The sequence below is a fragment of the Podarcis melisellensis genome (assembly GCF_964234715.1).
Source record: "Podarcis melisellensis genome assembly, chromosome: 9".
NCBI classification, from domain to species: Eukaryota; Metazoa; Chordata; class Lepidosauria; order Squamata; family Lacertidae; genus Podarcis; species Podarcis melisellensis.
This window is the reverse complement of record NC_138541.1, coordinates 16,843,767-16,869,677: the sequence shown is the minus strand read 5'-3', so window position 1 is coordinate 16,869,677 and position 25,911 is coordinate 16,843,767. Positions and strand designations below refer to the sequence as shown.

Genomic DNA, 25,911 nt, shown 5'->3' with positions numbered 1-25,911 from the left:
ATTTTAGCTGTAAGCTGCCTTGAGTGTCTGCCAGGGGAAAAGGTAGGCTACAATGAAAGCCAGGGTGGTGTAGTGGTTAAGAGCGGTGGACTCGTAATCTGGTGAACTGGGTTCGCTTCCCCACTCCTCCACATGCAGCTGCAGGGTGATCTTGGGCTAGTCACACTTCTCTCAAGTCTCTCAGCCCCACTCTCCTCACAGAGTGTTGTGGGGAAGGAAGGGAGAGGAGATTGTTAGCTGCTTTGAGACTCCTTCGGGTAGTGATAAAGCAGGATATCAGATCCAAACTCTTCTCTTCTACTAATACTAATAGAAACTGTGAGAATGCTTCTGAGTAAAAATGCTTTGAATTGCAGTGTAAGGCTGCCCAGTCTTTACCTAGTTACCTGTGAGTAAGCTCCACTGAATACAGTGGAACTTACTTCTGAGCAGACAGTGTAAGTCTCCATTTACAACAAAGGAATCAACATGCCCTGCATTTCCTAAGAAATGGCTGGCTGCTGAAGCGTTGCAATTAAAGAATTTAACGTGGATTGGTGACCTTTTCCTTCAAAACTATAGAGAGGGCTTCGTATGCCGGTGTCACCATTTGCTTCTTATGGTGCATGCATTTTATTTTCAGTTTAAACAAGACTCAATTTTTGCACACACACACCACTTTTAATTGTTCTCTGAGATGTGGAGAGGAGGAAAAAGTAAAAGCAGGACATTTCCGGGATCAAATCAGAAACTGGGACAGCTTCTGTAATTAAGGGACTGTCCCTGGAAAATAGAGACACTTGGATGGTATGGGAACTGAATCCTATTAAGTTCAGTAGTACCTACTCCCAAGCAAGTTTTGACTGGATTCCAGCTTAAATGTACATGTGAGTTAAGTGAAAAAGGGGTTTTAGCCAACCATGTTCTGCTGATTTCTTTCCCTTTCCCTCACGGTTTGATTCCTGCCACTTTGGTGAAGGAGGGCTGTAAAGAGTTAGGCAAGTGGTTACTTAACACAATTTGTGTACCCATTCTATTTATTTCATTTATTTATTTTTTCCTATTATGTAGTTAGGAAAGGCCAAGCATGAAATTGGAGCCGCAAAGCGAGTCAGAATTTATTGATATGAATCTGCGGCTGAGGGCTCAATAGGTGTGCAGCAAAGCAGGAAGGGTAAAGGGGCTGAATAATTCATTGAACCTTTAAGCATCAACAAATACCACTTACAGTGAGGAATACCTACTTCACAACAGTGGATGTGAAGTGTGCACATAAAAGAGAATCGATGTTTCATGGACATGTTAGAGGAGAACATTACAATAAACACGGCCCTGGTGGTTTTCTGGTAATTCTTGAAGGAAAACACAATACGCAAGTTATTTACCGAAAGGAATGGGGATTTCGCTTTTATTTAGCATTTAGTATTCTGTCTCCAAAGCAGCAAATCTAACATGGCAAACTCTAAAGGGAACTTGCAAGTCTGATGAAAAAATAATGCGATGAAAAAGAGGAAGGGGGGGGGGAGTCCGTGGAATCAAATAGCTGCAGTAAGGCAGTAGTAATATTAATAGGAATTTATATTTGGTTACACAATCTTGCAAGCTGATGTGTATTGTAGCTGGAGAACACAGAAGAGAGTCAATCTCCCTTCAGAGCACAGATGCTAAATTTCAAAAGCAAACTCCTTTGGGGCAGAAATTTGTCATGCTTTCTGCTCATCCTAAAAGGTGTTTTGTAAAGCAATATGTGAAGTTTAAGTGAAATTGGTACAGTTCTTACTGAGTTGTTCCAAAAGTGTGATAAAAATATACTTTAAAAGTCTTTTATTTTACACATGTCTCATGATGAGATGGGAATGGGGAGAGATCAGTGCAGGTTTGAACGGTTTAGTGTGGCATCTTGTTTCAAAATTGTGTCCAGTTCTATCTGAACATAAGAAAATCTGCTCCTTGAACTCAGGAACAATTATCCAAAATTTGATTATGATATATTAAGAGGTGTCCAAATGCACAGATAATGAACCAGCATACAAAATAAATAGTGGGTTACTTTAGAGGTTTATTATTATTAAGCAGCAGGTAGATCTTTGTACATAAAATAGATAGCAAGCAGGAATAGAATTCTTGTGTTATGTTTTCCCTGAATGATCTACCAGCTTCTGAATAGGCATAGATTTCCCCGTAGAAATGTTACTTGGAAGGAGAGCATTAAAATGCCGAAGAACCATAGCAGTGGCAAAGTCCCTGACGGAGAAAGGAACAATGAATTTTTGAAGAATGCCTGATACGTTTTTTAAAAAAGATATTTGGCCGGGTGTGTGTGTGGAGAGAGGCTAATATTAACGTTTTTTATTCTGATAGCAACAGCTTGAACTTTTCACTTGGAGGATACTCTTTCAGTTTCACATTACCTAACACAATGTAGTGAGGACAGAAAAGAAGCGTCTGGAGTTCATTCTGGCTCCACTGTTTTAGATACGCCTGCTAAAATCCCATTATTAGTTAAGCTCACACCTTAATTTTAATGTCCTCTTTCCACTGTGTGTTTTGAATGCCAACAAGGGTGTTACTCAAAACAATCTGTTGAATCTGAAGCATTTAAAATTGCTTTGCATTTTGGATACTTCTACATAACTCCTAGAAACCTCAAATCTTCAACACCTATTCTCTCACATTAACTGCAGTTTTCCTTTGAGACTTAACTTGGGGCAAGCTTTCCTGCTCAGACACCCCCTGTACCTTCCTTTAATGAGTCACTGAAACTTTCTTTTACTGCGTTTCTTCAGGGAATGTAACAATATAGTTCTCTTCTAGGTGTCAAGTAAGAGAGATGATAAAAAAAAAATCACAGAAAGGTAGGTTCTCAACAGAATTGTACAGAACAAAATTGCATAAATTGATGCCGAATATTGAAAAGTCAGGAGTTTAGCTGGTTTTAGTTGTATGTCTAAGCCATGTAGGCATCCTTGTACAATAAGGACTATCAGCAAACATAGGGGAAGCCTTGAGAAAGAAGCTTTCTTCCAAAAAACAGCATGCCCAGTGGGCTCAAAATACTAGCTGATGCTTTTTGAGGGAAACCTAAAACAGGGGAACAGGGGATGGAATAGAATGTTTAGAGTCCTGAACAGGGTGCAATCCACACGGCAACATTTTTTCACCAATCCAAATAATGGTGTGCAACTTGTGCTAAAAGAGAGAAAAAAAATTCTTTGGCAAGGTAGTTGGCACTCAACACCAAGAAAAGCTTGATATAATATTTGCATAATTTATTCTGTTGCTAGCGGCTTTGGGAAGTGACAGCTTTGGATTCTGGAAATGTTATTTAACCACCCCCTTTATTTCTGCTTCTGTGGTCTGTCTTTGCAACCACAAGGGCTACAAGCTTTTCTTTCTTTCTTTTCTTTTTTTTAAAAGAATTAAAGCTGAAATTCCAAGCAAACTAATTGCATCTACTTGTTTGCCCTTTTAACTCATGTAACTATCAAGAAGGGTTCATCCATAATTTGGAATGGTCAGAGACCAGGCACCAAATTTTGCACCAATATCCTAGATTGGTGGGGGGACCCCAGTCACTCAGGAGGATTTTGCCACTCATCTACCATGGATCCACCATGATGATCCAAAACCTTCATCTAAGTGAAGAGCATAATGACCAGCTTTCTACTGGAATAAAATGTATAACTGAAGCCTGAGTAATCTAACTTGCAGCACCTCCACAAGAAGAATCCTTCTCAACTGGTCATAGCCCTCTTTAGGATGTATTTTCAGGTGTCAATTGAACAAGTAGGGTGGGAGGCAGGGACAAGCACACAAGCTCTGCCCCCATCCCCTGTCAAACGGGGTTTCAAAAGATCCTGTGTGATGGACAGCCATGATCCAAAAACTGCAAGGCAATTGAAACAGCATCAGAGGAGGGCAGTGCCACTGTCCCCACTCAGGGATGGATTAACACCTGAAGGTGGCTAGAGCCACAGTCCTTTCCCAAATTGAAATATAGCCCATATTATATTGGATATGCCTTACACTTGCGCACACACACACACACACACGGAAAAGCCAATGACATACACAATGTCAAGATTTCCAGCCCGTCTATTCTCGCCACACATCATCAACACCAGCTGTAGCCCAATTAAGCTCACCAGTGCACATCTGTTCACAGGAATGACTAACAAAAGTACAGTTCCCTTTAGGGCTTTAAAAAAAATATGAGAGGACCCCCCCCACACACCTTTGAACATACAGGCTAAACAATGTAACTGTAAAAAAAGAATTTAGATCCAGTCATTGTGGGGGGGTGGGGGAGAGAGACAATCAACACAAGTGGGAGCCTAATTAAACAGAACAGGTTTCAGGCATGTATTGTGCAGAATGCAGGGCAGAATCATAGAATTCGAGAGCTGCAAGCATGCTTGCATGTTACATGCATAAATTAAGGTATCTGAAAGGGCACTGGATGGTAAGACCTGATTTTCTCACACACTCTCTTTTTCTGACAGCTCTTTTATAAAACCCACATCTTTAAAATTTAGCAAAGTTGATCTGCAGTAAGACTATGATTATCAAACTTATTCCAGTGTAGATTGCAAAAATCACGAAGAACACTATTCTGAAATTGTGCTTTGATCCAAAATCCAGCTGATTTGATTTGACAAGGCACAATACTGAACAGAAGATTCATCAGAATCTGCCAGGGCTATGCTATTGCCCACTTATACAAAACATGCACAGGTGCTTCCCAGGCCACTGCAATCTAGTAAGAAGTGGACATTCAGCAGCAAAATCCTACTCCAGGGAGGAGGAACCTGTGACTGTCTTGATGTTATTAGATTCCATGTGTTGCCAGTTCCAGACAGCAAAGTCATTAGCAGTGGCAATAGCGCAGGTTCACCCACTCCAAACCCAAACACGATTTCATTGTTGCTGCTGCTCCCAACTCCTTGGGAAGCCTGGTCACTATTTTTCATCCTCCACAACACATGGGCACAAAGCATCGTTCTAGGGCCTTGTGTGTGTCAAATTGCAGGCACATTTTTTAAAAATGTGGAACATTATGAGAAAATTCTATAAAGTGGCCTTTTTCTGATAGGTGAGCAAGAAGAAAAAGCTCAAAAATGTTCTCAGGAAAACGTCTCTGAGAAATGTTTGGCTCAGTGGTACAGTGAATAGTGGAAAGGATACAATTTGTACGCATGTTGGGTCATAGGTGCTGCTGCTGGAATAAGTAAATTAATTGTCTTCCCCAGCCTCATAAACCAGCTCATTGAATTTTCTTCCAAGCTTGGGTAGGAAGAAAAATGATCCCCTTTGGGACTAAGCTTTGACAAACGTGGAACTAAGCTTTGAAAAACATGTGACTAAATTCCAAAGGGAATGGTTGAGAACACCCCCCCCCCCCGCCTTCTGCCCTGCTGTCATTCTCACTGTTCAGCAATGCAACTTTCTGAAAGATCTACAGATGTGTTTTAATATGGAGGAATAAATGTAAGCAGAGATGAAAGAAAGTTTGGGGGAATCAACTATCAGAGGGGAAATGGCAAAGTACTATTTATCAGCACCAGTGACTCGCCACATGGGTCAACGCGAAAGAGAACTTCTCTAAAAGGCCATCAGAATGGTGCCTTGTGCCTGACAAAACGATAAGTAAAATTTCTAAAAATTGAGGTGTGGTAAGAAAAATCTGGTTTCAAATACAGCCGGCCGGCCATGACTTATTCCAGGCTACTCCATCCCATTTGCCTTCTACCTGGTTTTCTATTTTTATTTTCTAACTCACATGCTTTTCTACTATGCAATGGCTACTATTTTATTTATTAAAAATATAAAGTAGTTAAAAATCATCATTTTGGGCATAGTACTGCATGCCTATTTTATTGACATCTAGGCCCCATCTTAAATTTCACCTGATCCCTCTGTGTTGATGTATTTGTGATGTACTTGTTTAATGAACATAATATTACTGCTGTTCACGGCCATCATATTTCCCCTCTTAATATTAGTGATATATATTTGCAAATAAAAATAATCCACCCAGAGTGGCTCACAACAGCATTAAACAATATATAATCTAACGTATTAGAATTGTGGTGATATTAACAAGCCTTTAAATATCTAGACTCATTAAAACCATTACCAAACATCTATATAAATTATCACCCAATTGTATTATAATACAGAACCACTTTTGTTGAAACAAACATTTCTGAAAGAACAGAATGTCTAAGAGACATGTTTTTAAGACCTACTTAATCACTGGCAAGGAGGAGGCCATGGTGCACCTCAGTGAGTAAGGAGTTTCACAATCTGGGGGACATCACAAAACTGGTTGACCATGCCCACCAAAGAAATAACAACAACAGCCATGCTTTGAAATTCACATTTTTCTCTGAATTTTGCAATGCAGTTCTCCAGCCAAGCATTGTGTACGAAAACACATGTACAGTTGTACCTTGGTTGTCAAACGCCCTGGAACTTGGACGTTTTGGCTCCTGAACTCTGCAAACCTGGAAGTGATTGTTCCGGTTTCCAAACGTACTTTCGGAACTCAAACATCCAATGGGGCTTCTGCGGCTTCTGATTGGCTGCAGGAGTTTCCTGCTGCCAATCAGAAGCCACAATTTGGTTTTCAAACATTTTGGAAGTTGAATGGACTTCCGGAATGGATTCCGTTCGAATTCCAAGATACGACTGTATTGCAACAAAGTCTCCATAAAAAGGCATATATTAGTGAAAATTCCATACTTGGGGAAATGTGTGTATTAGGCAAAATTAAAATATGTGTTTGTTATAAGAAACCCACCCTAAAATGTTGATGAATTTTCATGAGGCTGTATTTATTTTAATCAAAAACAGTGATGTGGAAATGTGCAGAACTTTGCTTAAGACTGAAAAACTGAGAAAAAGCACAAGTGACAGATTTACTCTTCCCTAATGGAGAGTCTTTGTTAACTTGAAAGCTTGCTCACGTCTTTATGACTCTTGTTGAGCCTAAGAAAGATATTGTCCTACTGTTAACTTTTGATATAAAATTGTTACACACGAAGGCTTGGGGCTGATGCAAGGCTCTGTTTATTTGCATCCTACAGTGATTCAGTCATTGCTGCAGATAGAAATCGAAGGGGTTCTAAGGTTTGCTTTCTGAAGCCATTATCTGTTTACTGCTAATGGATAGCTTTTTCAAAGAAAGCTTTTACGTAGGGAGGAGAAGTTGGTTTAAAATGCAAGAAAGAATGGGATTAATTTTGTTGCTCATTGATCTCTTCCACTCCACTCCCTTCTTGGTAGCATATTAACCTAATGAATTTATCTCTGAACATTATGTGGAGCCAATACACCCTCCATGAACAAAAGTAAATTCTCTCACTTAAGTAGTTTTCTGCTCTCTCTCCTGATTTATCAAATCTTGACAGCATGACTGAAAACAATATGAGCGTTGGTAGATGTTAGATGGGAAAAATGTGCATGGGCCACTGAGAATTTGTTGTAAGCATAATTTTTAACAGATGCAAACATTGGGCTATATAAATATTGAAGAACTGAAGAGAGATGGATGATAGGCATATCCCAACAAGCTCTTGCAGATCAGAAAACAAAAAATCAGCTTAAAAGTTGCAAAGAAAACACTCAAAGGGGAATTTTTCACAATGTATTTTCTTATACATGTGAGCAGTTACCACCATCCGTGTGAATACTTCTGCATTGTTGGTGCTTATCCAGGATACGTGTTTGCAAATGATGTAGCCTTGGCAGGGCACTCAAAGAAAGCTCTACAGAGATTCATCAACCATTTTGCATGGAGTTTGGCCTCACCATTAGCCTGATGAATACCAACATCTTGGGTCAGGATGTGCCAGCACTCCACATATCAGCATTTGCGAGCACAAAATTGAGGTGGTAGACAATGTTGTTCACCTGGGCTCCACCATAACCAGCAACTTTTCCATTGATGCTGAGCATCCTCATAGGCTTGCCTTTCCAAAAGAGTATGGAGGAATGTGATACTAATAACCCTTGCTGGTACCTTTCCCAGGAAAATCAGAGGCTCACTATGTCAGGTTCCTATTGGAAGACCGGGCAAACGCTAGAACATTAGCAGTGGCAAAGTTTTTATCGGTGGTTGCAAGAACCAATGATCCCAATATTCTGAACAAAATGCTTCTTTAACCCTGAGGTAGGCTGTATGAATTGTGTATTGCTTTGTAACGATTTGTTGGGTCTCTGGACCGTAATAAAGGTTGATGATGAATAACAAATACCAAGATGAAGGCTTGGCATGTTGAATGCACTGCTTTATGGAAATGAGTTATGGGCAACTTAAACCCACCAAGAGTGATGCCTCAATGTCTTCCGTATGCACCATGTCAGGAAGATTTTGGGCATCACATGGCAGAACAGAGTCTTAAACAAAGCTGTGCTCTCCCAAGTCCACATTCCCAGCATGTTCACAATTCTGTCTCTGTGATATCTACATTGGCTTGCTGATGTCAACAGTATGGAAGATGGCAGGATCCCCAAGGATGTGCTTTACAGGGAGCTGGCTTCAGGAACCACTTTGTGTTATAAGGATGTCTGCAAATGTGACATCACAATATTGACTCCACTGTGTGGTAACCCCTTGCAGATGACAGCAGATCCTGGAGACAGGTAGTATGGTCATGTATCCACAGCAGTGACCAGAGGAGAAATGACTGCTGGGAAGAGTGCAGAGAGACAAAAAGCCATGGTGCATCTGCAACACTGAAACTAGACATCTTCATCTGCCCTAGCTGAAATAAAATGTGTTTCTCCCGTATTGGTCTCTCCAGTCAACATCAGGCGCTGTTAACTCTCCAACGATTTGACCTTACCCCTAGTGGTGCACTCTTCCATTGTCCCTCAGTACAGACAAATGCCAACAAGAACTATGCCAAAGTTCAGACATAACAATAAACCATGGTGTATTTTTAAAAGACAGAGCTGCAAAGACACAAAGGAGTCAAGAGCTTCTGTGGCAAGGCTGAGAGCAGCCTTTTGACAAAGGAGCTTGAAGAGGGAAAGCAGCAAAAGGTTTAAAAATTCATATCCAGCACCTAGGATTTTCTCCCCGAAAACTATTGTGTTGCTGCCTGTCAAAAAAGCAGGTCACTGTGGCAGTAGGGAAAAGATAGGATTATGGGGCTAAAAACATTCGAAGCAAGTTTCACTTTTCCATTGGCGAATCACATCTACACTGACAAATCGAGATCTTAGCAGATTTAAACATGCAAACATGCAAGCCAAAATAAAAAGATTCCTTCCAGTAGCACCTTAGAGACCAACTAAGTTTGTTATTGGTAAGAGCTTTTGTGTGCATACTCACTTCTTAGTATCTGAAGAAGTGTGCCTGCACTCGAAAGCTCATACCAATAACAAACTTACACAGGCATTAATAATAAATATGGGTAGAATGAATATTGGCAGCAATCATCCTGCACGCAAGGCCCAACCACAAATTTCAAACTGAATTATATTGCATTAACCCTCAGGCCAGGTTAACTGGTGTTGTGCACACACACACACACCAAACATACACCCTTTAAACAAGTTCTCATAAACACTCTGGCAAAGGATGCATCCAAGCCAGCATAAATTGCACCTGAGCCCATTTTCTGCACAAGTTTGTAGATTCATCCTGCCGTGCTGATCATGAAATGTTGCCTCCCCAAATTTGTTCAGTCCAAAATTGTTTAGCAAGAAGATAGTGCACATGAATCTAATGTGATCCAAAGTGTGTGAGAAAGGAAATTAAGCAAGTATGAATTATTCAGGGTGAAATATAGTTGCAACCAAATACCATCAGAAATACGGAGGGTGTGTTTTGTTTTGCTTAAATAAAGACAACTCGTTTTCCCTACGGGATGCATGGGGATGGTGAAGAATGACTTCCCCCTGAGAAATCTCACAAGGCTAACAATTATCTTAACTGCTGCCTTCTTTGGGGAAAGCTTTTGCTGGAACACTTCCTAGCACTTAACGCATGTGTCTCTGTGGGTGAACGCAAGTTCGCCAGAGAGCCGTCTTCTTCCGCTGTCCTTTTCCATGCTTACGCAGGAGGACTCCCTAACGGGGCCACCCATTTTGGCAGCGTGATAAATCAAGACTTCCATTTTAATCTACTGCCAAATGAAAAAGCAGTTCACAGTTAACTGCATTAAAAACACTTTACTCTCTACAAAGCCATCTCTCTGCTGCACCTGCAACTCATGAACTGTAGCTTTAGATCAATACAAAACCCAGCATTATTTAGTCGGGGAGGAACAGCAGCCTGCAATAATCATGCCAACAAAAGGCATCCCTCTGAGAAGTGTGAAAAGGAATGACACTGTTTTCAGGCTGGGCTGGGCTCTCTCAATTTTTCAAGGCTGCAGCAAGGCTGAGAGCAGCCTTTTAACAAAGGAGCTTGAAGAGGGAAAGCAGCAAAAGGTTTAAAAATTCATATCCAGCACCTAGGATTTTCTCCCCGAAAACTATTGTGTTGCTGCCTGTCAAAAAAGCAGGTCACCGTGGCAGTAGGGAAAAGATAGGATTATGGGGCTAAAAACATTCGAAGCAAGTTTCACTTTTCCATTGGCGAATCACATCTACACTGACAAATCGAGCAAACAAGCAAACATGCAAGCCAAAATAAAAAGATTCCTTCCAGTAGCACGTTAGAGACCAACTAACTTTGTTATTGACCTGAGCTTTCGTGTGCATACACACTTCTTTTGTTTCAACTACAGCAGACCAACATGGCTACCTACCTGTAAATGCAACCCAAAGGTATCGTTCAATGAGAATCCAGATTCAAGAGGATGCTTTGTTGGCACCATCTAATGCTAGAAGTACATGGTAGAGGAGACACTTGGCTGCAACAGGGAAGAGCATCCATGTGCTGTGTCTTCACTTCTCACAAGAGCGTAACTCCTTATCCTATGCCTCAAACACGCCAATCCTTTGATGGGGAACTTCTTGAGGTTCTCCACACCCTGAGGTTCAGCCAGCCTTTACTGGGGACCAAGCCTTTGGCAGGACAGGCTCTTCCCAGTAGAATTGCCTGCCATTTAAGCATCAGCAGGGATCACTCCTGCCTTATTTTATTATATCCTAAGCAAAGAAATTCACATTGCAAAGGCCTGTCTGAATAACAGGCAGGTCTTTGTCATGTGGATTTCTTTTTACCAACCAGCATTACGGTATGCTATATACTGCCTTGATGTATTTTTATGGAAGTGCAGCCTATAATTATTCCAATAAATAAATAGCCCTGCTGGACCAGGTCGGTAGCTGGTCTAGTCCAGGATCCTATTCTCACAGTGGCCAACCAGATGCCTATGGGAAACCTGCAAGGTGGACCCAAGTGCAAAATCACCCTCCCCACCTGCAGTTCCCAGCAAATGGTATTCAGAGGTATATTGCCTCCGACAGTGAAGGTGAAGCACAGCTACTATGGCTACTAGTAGCCAATGATAGCCTTATCCTCCAGGAATTTGTCTAATCCTCTTTAAAGTCATCCAGGTTACTGACCAGGTTACTGCAGAATATTATGGTATCACAGCACAGAATGGTACTTTAGGTTAGCCAGTGTCAGGGCTGGTTCAGATGCAGGTTGGCACTCAAGACACTGAGATGAGCAGAAAAGTTAGCTCTTTATTCCAGGAAGCAGCATACAAGGCAGCAATGCCTCTGAATAGGACTGGTCCCTATGAAACAGTTGCCAGGGCTGACAATCCGCATCTCCTATGTCCCCCTAAGTCTCCTCCTCCTCAGCCAGATGTTTCCCAAGCAGCCTTAAGCTATGTTAGGGAGTGGCCACCTGTGCTCTTTGTTCTGCTACTTGTAAAGCTCTCTGTGTCCTTGGAGACAAGGGGGAAGGGGAGCTTCCTACAGTAGGAATGGCAAGATCCATGGGTGCTTCTGCAGCCTCTGTCTCTTCTTGCTCTTATGCCCATTGCTCTTCTTGCTCGCTAACACTTGTTGCCTCTTCAGCCTCCAACCACTCCTCCTCTGACCTGTCCTCAGTGTCCCACCACCATTCCCCAGGCTCTGAGCCTTCCTCCTGTGGGTCTTCTCTAGGAGGTTCCCTGGCTAGAGCCTGCCAACATTCCTCATCATCCAGCCAGTCCCTGACACCCAGAGGGAGAACTCAACACAGGTTTCTAATTTTTTGTTGCAGGCTGGCATCTTCAAAAACTTATAGTCACACCCAAAGCCCTCAAAATTGCATCACGTTAAGTTGAAAATCTTGAAAAGCACACTGAACGGATCTTTCCAATTAGCCCATCATCATCAACTTGATTGCCTGAGTCTATAGTCACACATCAGTTCGCATGGTTCATTTTGTCTCTTATTAAGACAGACAATTATCTAATAATGGGAGAAAACAAATTGAAGGTGTGAATTCACCCTTAAAGCACAGTCCTTTACATGATCAAAAAACACATTCTGATCGTAATTAGCTGGTATACAACTTTTGTATTTCTAGAAATGGCACATAATATCTACAAAGGAGGTTAGGATGTCCTTTCAAGTAGGACATGTCCATGAGACTAATCTTCAAATACAGAAGATGTTAAGTGTCTTCCTTGTTTCAGTAGTTCCAAGTCATGTTTAACCTTAATCTGCCCCAACGAAAAGCATTTCCAAAGTTCACCCAAACCATACTGCCTTTGTAACCATTAAAGACATCAGATCAAAGCTCTTCTCCCCCCCGCCCCCCACACATCAGAAAAAAAATAAGAAAGGATTATTCAAACTTGAAAGAGCATGGCTTATCAGGATGAGAAAATACTTGCCAGCAGTGAGCCCAATATCATCTGACAGGAAGACTTTGTTGCCTTAAAACAAGCTGAAAGTAGAGATTTGTAAATTGCTGAGCCTTGGAAGTCACTAGAGAGTGTAGTTCAGTTGCTTTTCATTTGGCCACAGTCAAGTTCTGCGCGGGAGGCAAAGAGATGTTCAAGCAGCCTCTGGAGAAACCTTCATCAATGACAACCTCTGTGCCACTTTATTGTTTAAAGCTGCATTCAATAAACACTATGCAGTTGTGCTTAGGTTTCATATTCATGGCCCAAATAGAATTTGCCAGTTGACCTAGGATTGCAGAGTAGGAGGACACGTTGGGCTTGTTCATCAGTCAGAGGATTACAGGTCACTGTGATGTTGCACTTCCCCCATGCCTCCTAGGAAGATCATCACAGCCTGGACCCAGCCAACAGCCAGAGAAGGAGCAGATGCAGGAAGCTACTTTTCCATCTCTCTGCCAGAAAGAAAAAACTGCCCTAACTGCTAATTGCCCTCGCATTGCAGAAGCACATCTGGTCATATCTATTAGCCAGAAAGCTAAGCCCATTGTGGGGTGTGTATGTGTGTAGGAAGTGGTTTGCTTGTTTTGTTTTTATATGATCCACAATAGCTATGTTCCATTAAGTATAATTTATTTAATTCACACAGAAATGAAAAAATGTATAGGTAGTAATGAAGGCTTAAAATGGAAAATGGCTAAATCTGTATTGCTGAAGAGTTGCTAACATCAGGGTTTTTCCCATGTTGTTTCTAAATAACTCTAAGTTCTTGCTGAGTTAATGATTAACTAATTGATTATCGTTTTTCCGGCAGCTAAATGTGAGTGCTGTAACCTTAGATCATGTGATGAAGGTATTAGGTTGCAAATCTCCATTTTGAAGAGCATTGCCTTTGAGTCATTGTTTCCCAAACTCCATGGAGTAAGGATGTAAATGAAGCTGTCTTGAAGGGAGAGTAAACAGCCTAAGATGGCAAACAGGGGCTAGAATGCAGGCTGTGGAGAGGGAGAGAGAAATCTTTGCTTATAGGTCTGTTTGGATTATTTCATATTTTCCAAGATGCTGAGCCTGTGCTGGACAGCACAAGACATTGTATGGATATTTTTGGATGTATCATTGATGCTTATGTTTTGTTTTTAAAGAGTTCTGCCAGTAAAAGTTGGACTAATATTTTTACAGGCCTGGACAATGATTTATTTCCAAAATGAGTCAGTTCTTATGCTTTCAGTCTCTTCAAATTGTGCAGTATTAATATCTGCAATATGTTCTATCTTCTGAATGGCGGTTGCCAGAAACTGCAGTTGGAGACCATGGACTGTTCCAGCAGACTCTTCTTATGTGATTATGTTCATCTGGAGGGTCATTCAATTAAAAGCCAGGATATACATCTTTAAAATAAGAAATAGGATACTCTATATGCAAATTAATCACTGAATGTTATATAGCGAACTTGGCATGTGAGGAGTGTAAACCAGGAGTCTCCTGTTCAAATGTTGACCTGTCACAAGCTGAACTAGTTTTCTGTCCCCCAAATCTGAGCCTCAAGCACTATCTGCCTAAGGAGATAATAGTGAATAACCTAACAGCATCATTACAATAATTACTGACAATGTATGCACTGTCCTTTAAATGGACAAAAACTGCTGTATAAATGTTAAGTGGAAATATCAGGACTAGATGAGGTTGAGTGATAAAGAGGCCAATCAGGTGCTAGTGGCATGTCCCATAGTTGTAAATTGCCACCCACTTTCTCAGCCTGAGTACCAAATTGCAGCAAGGCTATAATCCATTGCCGGGGTTATCAGAGGTTGGGGACTTCGGTAAGGGCACTTCAGGGAGTTATTAGCACTTTTCTTCTATGCCTCCAGTATTCACCTCTTGTACAGTATCTCCAATTAGTCTGATGAACTGCAGCTTGCTATCATTTTTAAGCAATGAAGCTCTGATTTCATCAAGGAGGCAATGCCGCGAAGCCCTTGGCTTCAGTAAAGTAAGCCCAAGTGCCTCAAAAGAGGAGAAGATAAAGAGGCCATGTCCACAGCCAGCCAGAGAGATGGAGCCTGCCTTAAAACTGTTAACACATTTCAGATATTCTAGCTTTGGATTCCTGGTTTTATAATTTTGCAGCACTATAAGTCACCCGTTTCAAGGCAGAAAGGGAACATAGTGACTTCTGGAACATCTGAATGGCTCATTCCTTTGAAACAATCACTCCTAGGCACAGTCTCCTGCTCACAAAGCCCATTTGGCTCCCTGCTGTAATCCTTTGGGTGAGGATACAAGCTGCGAGAAAGCTTGAATGTGAGTGTAGGGGAAACTCCAGTCGAATGCAACTGAACACTGGTGAAGGCTCATCACTGAACCTACCTAGAGTAAGTAAAGGCAACAAAGAGGGCATTCTTTGCTGCCTCCATTGCATCCTCATAACGTCACCTAGAATGGGGCTTTTTACAGGCTGGCCTGAAGGCAGTGACAGAACCAACAACAACTTGCCTTGACTTGTTTGCAAAGCATTTTGAGGAAAATTTCTTGCATCTGCCAGGACCCTGACTTCACTGTTAGAGCTGATTAATATTAAGAGGTGTCCAGAGCACTGTCTAGTCCTGTTATGTTGGATATGTTTCAGTTAGTAAGGCTCAAGGATGTGAACAAGGTGCTTAGATCTGTCAATGTGACCACTTGTGCTTTGGACCCTTGTCCCTCTTGTGAGATTGAAAAATTTAAGGCAGCCTTTGGGTCACCTCATAACAGTGAATATTTCCTTCTGTTTTGAGGTGGCCACAATTTCCTGTGTATTTCTTTTTGTAACATTCACACATTACTGCAGAAATGTGATGGAACAGACTCAAAATTGAAAAGTTATTCCACAAACTAAAATTAGACTGATCCACCAATCCCTACTTGTTCAAGTCTGACATTATAGTCCAATATACAAATAGTCTTATATTAACTCCAGAAGAAAATAGGTTTGTACAGTGTGTACAGTTTACATTAAGTCACAAGGGGTTTCTGGGATGACAGTGGCCTTCTAAAATTCAGTGCCACAAATGTCTTGTTACATTGACTTAATGACAGAATCTATTCTATTGATTGTCTTTAAACTTCCTTTGGTGGCTCAGCAAATTTTGCCTCCAGCTGCAATAAAATGTAAATCTGGCTTTTAGTTTCCAGACCTCTCGCCGTCCTTTAAAGAACTGCACACACTTTCTTAAGATTCTGGTTGACTGCACAGTTAAAAACGCTGCTGAGTATCTGAAATAACTAGCTAACGGCCATCAATACTGCTGAGTTGTTCTGAGACTTTTCCATAAACCTCTACTTTTCACTTTACATTTCCACAGTTCAGTAAGCCTTATGAATTGAACCAATATCTTTTTGCAGACTTTCTGCAAAACCCTGCTCACAAAAGATCCCACTGCTGTGACAGGTTGAGAACCACGGAGCTAGGATCTCACGCTGCTGTGGCTTAGCCATTTTGATGTGTTGGCATTCCATCCCTGTCTCAATGTTATTTGAAACATCTGATCTTGGGTTCTGAGCTGAAGTTAGAGGTTCTCAGACTTGGGTGCCTTTTTGCAAAGACTACAGGAACAAACCAGAAAAAGTTAGGCGTGTTTCGATCAATGGGACATTAGCATCCTGTTAAGTTCTTAAATCACATTGATTTTAGCGCAGCTTAATTACACTTTAGTTTCTCTGAATTGTGCTCAAACAGCAGCAACTGCAGAAAATTAGGCTCAAGTATTTGTGCCTGTGATGGCTTAGGTAAGTCAGTGTTCTTGTTCCATTGTATAACTTGGGAAGGCAATGTAAATGCCCTCCCATCAGATGTCAAGGCAGCCTTGTTTAGGGAAGTTTTTAATGTTTGATGCTTTGCTGTGGTTTTATAACCCGGTGTGGCTGCGGCAACCCAGTCAGATGGGAGGCATATTTAAATAAAGAAGTTGTTGTTGTTGTTCATGCTTGCAGTGCTGAAGTCTCTTACAGATACACTGGCCTGAGATCGAGCAACCCAGCTGGCGAAAAGGGTTGTGTAAATCAATTTTTTTGTTTCCCTCTATCAGGCTCTGGCTTCTCACCTGTTGGTAGCCTAGTTCCAAAACAGAATTTGGAACAGGAGCAGGTTACTCCACCATAATTTATCCCACTGCGAATTATGTTGGCTTCCTATAGTTTGTATTGCTCTGCTCATGTCATTGGGGTAATTCTGGACCAAAATTAGGTTCCTTGACAGACTCCAGGACCTTGATGAAAGGGAAGGAATCCCAGCCTCAGGGAAATGGAGAAAATAACAGCAATCTTCTGCAGCTGAAGACAAACCCATTAGCTGAATTAATGTGTTGTGATGATGTAACCCTCACCTAATGATAAATTATGGTGAACTTTTATGTGGCTTGCCAGACTTTGGATGTGTGTGATTGAAAGGGACGTCTTCACTTTTTGCTGCTACTATTTGACTGTCTAGTTGTTTCATTTCTATTATGTCCCTCTGCATAAGAAAACATGTTGTATAAGAAAATGTGTTGTTGTGATTGATGTTCGTCTACAATAATGAACGCACAAGTTAGTAAAATAGGATTTCTGATGCAGAAAAATCAGACAATGAAAGTCAGGCAGTAGGCATTATTCTAGTGAATAGCATGGTGAAACTGACTATTATTATTATTATTATTATTATTATTATTATTATTATTATTTGTACTGAATACTTTTAGTAAGTTATTACAGTTCTTTTTTTAACCACTATGACCCCTTGCCTCATTTCATTTTATGAAGCTATATCATTTATAATACCTACAAACCTACAAAAGTGCAAGGTGTGTATGGGCAGATGGAGGCAGTTTGGCCATTTCTGTCATCGTTTTCTAATGATACCCAAGAAGCCATCTTTGAAAAATGGCTAAATTCTTTGCTACTGCATCTTCCTTGTTGCAGGCAGTTCCATAGCTCAGCTTTCTTTAAGCTGAATACAGAATTTTGCTCTGGAGGTCTTGTGACATATTCCCTATTTTAAGCAGAATGTGCTGATGCAGAGATTTTAAATAGGGAAGCCTTTTTCTTTCATATTTTCCTTCCCCTCCTCTACATGCCTCTCAAATGCATTTTCCCCATTTCCTGAAATTTCTTCTGTTGTTATCCTTTCACATTTAATTTGTACCATATTCCACCACCAGCCAGACAGCCACTGTCTTTCTTCCCTCCTCCCTTGTCCACTTGCATTCACTTCCTACTTAAAGCAACTTTGCTCTCTTACCCCCTTCCTTTCTCTAAATTTATTAAAAACAACAGTAAACATTTTATCTCGCTTTTTAATTTCCTTTAACATCTACTCTGGCTTTTCCCTTTAGAGGAGGGAGATCTTCCTTCCTTTCCCTCTCCCCCTCTGAACTTCTGGGTCACTTTTACCCAGAATGCAATGAGTTTCTGGGGTTGGTCAAAAAGCCTATGAAAGTGCAAAAAGGCAGTACAGGAGACACTGGGCAGGCTGTGGCACTGAGGCCCAGCTAAAAGTCGCCCAAGGCCCACTGGGGAGGTCCACACCCATTGTTTGAGAAACACAGACCCAAACAAGACAAACAGCCAACAAATTGCTTATATTTTCCCCACTTGTGTATAGAATATTGCTATTTGTGGAATTTCTGGAAGTACTGAATACTTTTCCCCCATTGTGCCAGAAGGACTTATTTTCAAAGTGTCTTTTTTCCCTTTGAATATTCATGGTCCCACATGGCACACATCCTTTACATTTTAAGACCTAATTGTATCAAAACTGCCTACACCTTTATCCTCATTACCCCACCGCTTTCTGGTTACCAAGGCATTTCTCTCTGGAGAATTGCTATTCATAGCTACAGTAGGGATTTCATTTACAATGCCTACTATGTCCTAATCCCCATGACAAGAATGCAGCTCCAACGCAAGAGATTTTTTGAGGAAACGGAGCTGAATCAATTAAACTTGGCAAACCTGTCATGTACAGATTTATTAGGAAATGATATTGACGGGTCCCAGACATACAAGAACAGCCTTGCTTTTTTCAGACCAAAGGTTCATCTAGTTCCCATTGGCCAACCAGGTAATAATTGGAAACCCATGGCAGTAGCTCTCTTTCCTTTGTGAATCCCAGCTACATACCCTCCAACGTTTCTCCAATGAAAATAGGAATGACCATTATTATTATTATTATTATTATTATTATTATTATTATTATTATGATCATCTGACTGGGCTGCTCCAACATATATAAAAACATAATAAAACATTTTTAAAAAACTTCCCAATAGTGCCTGCCTTCGAAAGGTTGTATAGCTACATATCTCCTTGGCACAAGGGTAATATAACTCCACATATCTCTGATGAAAATAGGGACGTCCAAAAGAAAAGCAGGGCATTCCAGGATAAAATCAGAAATCAGGATGGCTGGGACTGTCCCTGGAATGTTGTCTCTGAACCTGGAAGTAGTGTGCAGCCAGCATACTTTTGTCTAATCCCTCTGTAAAACCAGCCAAAATGGTGGCTGTCACTGCAGCATGTAGTTGTGCTGTGTGAATTAATACTTCCTGGTTCAGAAAAGTCTTGTGCCTCAGTTAATGTAACTCTTTCCTCCTCTAGCACTTTGTGACAAGGTGGTGGGGAACCTGTAACCCTTTGCATGTTGTTGGACTCCAAGCCGCCTTAGATCCAGCCACCATGGGCAATAGTCAAGGATGATGGGTGTTCATTGTAGTTCAGCAACATCTGGGGAACCACCCAGATGTGATACAAGCAGCTAAGCCCTAACAATTCAGGAGTATCTGCATTATAAACATTTGTCAAGTTTTGTCTAACAAGGTTTCCACCCAAAAAATCCTGGAAATTGTAGTTTGGTAAGATGCTGAGAGAGATCCACAGTCCCACCTCTAGAACCTCAGTTTCCATGGTTCTTTGGGAAGAAGGAATTATTATTAAACCACTCTAAATATGCAGCATAAACATTTCCAGAGTCAGATATGATAGCACCTCTGTCAGTATCTTTTTTCACTGGTCAGTTTTGGTTTTGCTTTGACAAGATTTAAATCCGTCAATCAATCAATCACAGCCAGGAATGGGGAAGTGTTGGTAACAACTCACAAATAGTGGGAAGTTTGATATTGTATTGCAAGGAGAAACACGAAGCTTCAGTGAGTTCCATTTTTAATCCCTCTATGCATAGCGAAATCCTCTTAAATAGCACAAGCAAGCAGAAATGGGGGAAAGTAATTGTTCCAATTATCAAAGGCTCATAGGAATACATTGATCTGGGAGAAACTCACTTTGATTTAATAAACTGCTTAAAAATTAGCATTGAAAAAGCACGAAGGCAGGCAAAAGCAATAGCTTTGACTTAACTCCAGTAATGCAGAGACAAATAATTATATGAACCCAATTCCAGCAAAGAAAAAATATGTGCATGAATACTAACATAATAACTTCAGCTCACTTTTTAATTTAATGGGTCCATTAATATAATGGGTCTATTCTGGACACAACCTGTGGTCACTAACAACCAAACTTTTAATATTAAATAAAAGGTTTCTCGAAACTATCAAGTTAATAATCTCTGTTTCCCCACCCCCACAGCTCCAGCTATTTTCAGACAGTATAATTATATCCTGAAAAAAGGCATAACTAATTAGCTCTATGCCCATCACTGGTATGACCAAATTCTGAAAGAACAATGATACAGAGATAATACTCATAAGTGGCATTTCAGCTACTGCAGTTAGTTCAGAAAGATGTAGGGACAGAACAACAATATAATAATAATGATTCTTCTTTGTCCTTTAAGCAATCAATAATAATGCTTATTTCCCTACTGGGGAAAATGGCTAAAAATACATTTTGAGGAACAAAAAACATTGAAGCACAACTAGAAACATAATGTTAAGATCTCCAGGAAATGAAATAAACAAAACTCATGATGAATTTAAGCAAAGATGTTGGACATTTATGGTGATAGGATTCTGAACTAAGAAGAAATGTCTGGCTGGATGAGGCCGGAGTCCACCTCAGCTGAATGGTGCCACCTGAATCAGGTTACTTCAGCCTGACTATATTGATACTGAATGGAGTGCACAGTTCATCATAATTTGAAGCAACTTCAAAGCACATCAAAGTGCAAGTAGATAAATAGGTACCACTCTGGCAGGAAGGTAAACAGCATTTCCATGTGCTGCTCTGGTTTCGCCAGAAGTGGCTTAGCCATGCTCGCCACATGACCTGGAAAAACTGTCTGCGGACAAATGCTTGCTCCTTCGGCCAGTAAAGCGAGATGAGCGCCACAACCCCAGAGTCATTCACGACTGGACTTAACTGTCAGGGGTCCTTTACCTTCAATTTATTAAGCAAAAGCTCCAACTCACTGCAAGAAGTAAAGGCCACATTTAATAGTCTTTCCGGCAATGCAAAATATACCCTATTAACATCTATGCCGAAATTGCTTCAGAAATGAACTAGTGTCAAGAGTATATACAATTTAACTTGTATTGGATGCAACCTAAAGAAAACTCTTTAGAAATGAACAAATCACATCAGTACCTTGGAAGATCCAGATTTAAAGGATGCATTGACATTGATTTCTACTAAGAACTGTCAACTTCAGTTTATCTGTGGTTCATATTGCTAGGAGGAAAGGCATATTAATTTCAGCCTGAAAAGCAAACTATCTGTTAGCTTTGTAAACAAACTACCTTTAAATATCATTTTAAAAATCAAAGACAGATGAGAAGACAGCTGATATGTCAATGTGACCTCCAAAGTCATAGACCACTCAGTTTCATTTAACCAATATATTGCGGGCAGAATTTTAGTCAGCAGTTGAAGCACAATGTCCGCCAGATGTTTTGAGCCACAGCTCCCATCAGGCCCAGCCAGCTTTCTCAACAGACAGAGATTATGGGGTTTGTAGTTCAAAATTTCTGGAAAGCACCATGTTGGCTATTCCTGCATTAAAGCTATGTTAGATTAATCTGCCCATTATTACATGGGTAGTAAACTGGATACCCCAATGACACCCTAAGTGAAGGTACACTATACCTAAGACTTGCTGGGTTTCTATTCCTCTCACTGTGCAGATATTATGTAGGATTGGTTCATCACATGTCTGCGTTATGCATTCCAGCACCGAGGGAGCAGATGTTTACTGTACTCTGTTTCCGTTTGTTTTTGCTTTCACTTCTGACTTCTCTCCGAGGAAGACGAGAAAGAGGAGACGTATTTTCTTTGGTTCTGCCTTATGCTTAATAAAGTAGCTTTAGTGCTTACAACCTCAGCCTAGATCTGACTGCGTTTATCTCTGCTGGACTCTGAATATGCGTTCAGTGTCTCCAAGACATGTCATTATAAATCGTTGGGTAAGGTGGTTCGGAACTCCCTAGAGCTGCATGCTGCACGCTGATGGGAGAGACAGGCTGAAATCGTTCCTGTCGTATGCCTGGGGGTTGTCCTAGCCCCCGGCCGACCCAACAAGACTGGCTGAGTTATTTTGACACCTGAAGCAGATAATCCTACAAATATCTCCACATGGGGGTAAAAAATGCAACCATGATCAATTAAATAAACAACCCATTTGCTACCCTTTCATAACACCCAAAATCAGCAGTCTGAGGCAGCTGCCTCACTTTGCCCAAGAGGAGGGCCAGTTCTGTTGCAGCAGGCAATATTCATGGCTGGATAGTCATTTTTAGTCAGAATGGATTGAGTAAAATGAAACCATCATCATCATCACTTAGTAGGCTTAGTCTATCGTAGTTATTCAAACCATGCTTGGAAATTCCACCCAAGCCTTGCCCAAAATTTGGATATGAGATGGTGTCAGTAAAAAGAAAGAAAGAAAGAAAGAAAGAAAGAAAGAAAGAAAGAAAGAAAGAAAGAAAGAAAGAAAGAAAGTTAGTTATGGGTTCTGCCATCTAAATTCCCTTCTACGGAACTATTTTGGGAGAGGGAGGGGGAAATTTCCTCCACCCTTTCTGCTGCACCAATTCATGTACACAAAACCCGGCAATATGGATGGGAATTTTTGCAAGGTTTAAATCAAAGCTTTGCTAATTCTAGTGCAGGTGTCAGTAAGGCTTACCAGCCATGGGCCAGATCACTCCCGCGGAGACTGTCCGTGGGCCAGGCCAGTGCAGTGCATCGCCGGAAATCGCCTCTGCACATTTCCACAGCGCCAGAAATCGTTTCTGTGCATGCTAAGATGCTGAAAATCATGCTTGCGCAGAAGTGATTTCCAGCGCCGCTCGGCGAGCCCACACCACACCAATTTAGTGCAATACGCAGGAGACTCGCCAAGTGGGCGTCTCAGTTTGGGGGCAGCTCGTGGGCCGGTAAAACGGTCTTTGTGGGTCGCATCTGGCCCATGGACCACACGTTGCCGACCCCTGTTCTAGTGCAATACCTAACAGGCAAATTGATATAGGCTATACCATGAAGCAGTTTGAGAAGCCATTCATGACTGGCCCAAATAAGCATTCATCCATTTCATACCTGAACTCCACGATTTAGACGGTAGAAACGATTACACAAACTGTAGCCACGATTGCATAACAAGACATAATAGATGAGGGAATGAGAAACAAAAGGAGAGGAATTGGAAAATAGTATAAATTGCACAGGATATTCAAATGAACAAAATGGCAACAAAATTTCAAATAGAAACACCACAGACAGAGTGGAATTAGCTATATAGAAAAATGTCTTATTAGTCAGCTCCAGGGGGATTAAGTGCAATTTTTGAAAAAGGCTGTAGATACCAGTTATTTCCATGTATTCTTTTCCCCATTGTTAATATTTTGTGCCACGTGGAAACAAAGGTGTTAGATCAGGCCTTCAAAATCTGTGAGCTACCAACCTGCCTGTTTTAATGAACTGAATGTTTTATTTCCTTTAGTAATAATTTTATCATTTGGTGGTGTGTGGGGTTTTTTTGGTAAACTGCTTTGAGGGTTTTTTAATCATCAAGTGGTATATAAAATTTATGAAATGAATAAAATAAATAAACCCAAGCATAGCCCACCAGCCATGAATCGTATTCTGCCATGTGGCTTCACAATTTCCCTGTTGTGTCATATCAGGCAGACAGAGAGAAATAAGGATAGTTGTATCTTCTCCAACAATTTACCAGGAGCAACCCCACTGTCTGGTTCCTATCCCATATCAACCCATTGTGCATGGATGGTGCTGGGCAGACAAGCACCATCACCCTGCGCAAACAAGGAAAAGGCAGAAGGTGGATAAGACACTTGTATAATGTATCACTATAGGGTAGAGCAAGTGTGAGGAACCTTTGGCACTCCGGCTGATGCTAGACTACAATTCCCATCAGCCCCAGTAAGCATGGCCAATGGCCATGGTTGATGGGAGCTTGCAGTTCACCAACATCTGGAGGGCCAAATATTCTCCACATCTGGGGTAGGGCACTCAGAGGGTAATTTATAATGTTAGGATAGGAATGCTCACAGAAATAAGTTTCAGAAATGTTGGGTGCTTATGAAGCCCATGATGGGCCCAACCATGTGTTGTTGTAGACAGCTTTTCATTGATGGGCCACAATTTGTGCAGGCCTGATTAGATCAGACAGAGTAAATTTTTAATCCCCTGTTCTTACACCAGCTGTAGAATCATGTGTAGGATTTTATCTTAGGTTGATCTCAAATAACAAAAAGATGGACCATCCTTTTTAATTCAAAGTGTGCTTTTATTTCTTTATTTCTTTATTTTTCATCTGAGATCATTTAATTCAAATAGTGCCAGTGGCATAGCGTGGGGGGGTGCAGGGGGGGCCGGCCGCACCAGGCGCAACATCTGGGGGTTAGGGTTAGGGGGCGCAAATCCACGGGTTAGGGGGCGCAAATCCACGGGTTAGGGGGTACAAATTACTTGCCTTGCCCCGGGTGCTGACAACCCATGCTATGCCACTGAATAGTGCTGCATCTTACCATACTATTTGAAGATTAGAACAGAAGTCAAATAATACCAAAACACATAATTTCTAGTTAATATACTGCAAAGCTTTGATATATGAGAATCTGACAGGAAATTTCTCTGTTTACCTTTCCGCATTACGAATGACCACCAATTAGTTCTTTGTGTTGGGGAATCACACCTGGGTTATGTCATTCATGCTTTGTAATCTACACAAATGTATATATTTGTTATATATCTGAATAAGCATTAAAGCAATTGATGAAATTATTTTCCAACTTTTTAAAAAATAAACATGTTGCTTGCATCACAGCTTCACCATGGAGGCACCATGTTGTGGTCGCATAAACAAATTATTTGTACCAACTCTGGTTTACATTTCATACGTACCAGTTCTTAACACTGTTCTGCAGAATGCTTAACATTCTAAGCATTCTGTCAATAAGCCTCTTACAGCTACAAACCTACATTCCCTGGGAGGGCATCCCAGGGAGTATTGGGTGTACTGGATCTCTGTATCCAACACTGGAGAGGGTGATCTGATGTTGGATCACACCTCCTCCAAGCCATGAAAACCTCAGATGCTCTGTTCTAACTCACCACCAGATTTAGGACAGTGCAGCCAGTTCCCTTGCACACAGGGTGCTGAGCCGAGCCTGCACAGAATGGGAGGCAAGAGAGAGGAGGGGACGAAAATAAGAAATATGGGGGGGGGGGTTCATCCTCGCTCAGGATGCATTTTACCAAAGTCCACCCTTGGTCCAACTGATGTCAGGGTTCCAACATTTTGCCATTAAGGGATCTTGGGGGCAGATGAAGGGTGTGCTCCAAAACCACTTTTTCCATTAATATGTAACAATTTACACTTTCATCATCTACTAACTATTAAATTATTCACTCATCATTATGAGCAATACATTTATGAGTTCTAAAGTAAATAGAATGGCATTATATGTCTTTTTAAAAGAAACATACCATATTTTTCCATGTATAAGATGAGGTTTTTTGCTTTACAAAATAGTAAAAAAATTGGGGGCCTGGGGAAACCAAGAACCGTGGTCCAGGTCCGGTCCAGAATTCGTAGGTTCCACTAGGAGTCATTCTGACAGGGTCAAGGCAGGACACGAGGCAGGAAACCAGGCAAGGACAGGTACAGGATCTCAGGCAGGGACTGGCATACAGCAATGTT

At 41.1% G+C, this 25,911-nt stretch overlaps 1 protein-coding gene across 5 annotated transcripts in view; it reads right to left on the bottom strand.

Moving 5' to 3' along the window:
- Nucleotides 1-25,911, bottom strand: part of CCSER1 (coiled-coil serine rich protein 1) — a 741,428-nt gene that overhangs the window by 71,616 nt on the left and 643,901 nt on the right. Inside the window, exon 11 of one of the 5 annotated variants that reach the window (XM_081924903.1) lies at nt 24,891-24,931. The exons of the other annotated variants lie outside the window; for them this stretch is intronic. Within the exon in view, the coding sequence (XP_081781029.1) occupies nt 24,918-24,931 (14 nt within the window). The 3' untranslated portion in view covers nt 24,891-24,917. Of the gene's footprint in view, nt 1-24,890; nt 24,932-25,911 lie in introns of those variants that run through there. 5 annotated transcript variants of the gene reach the window in all.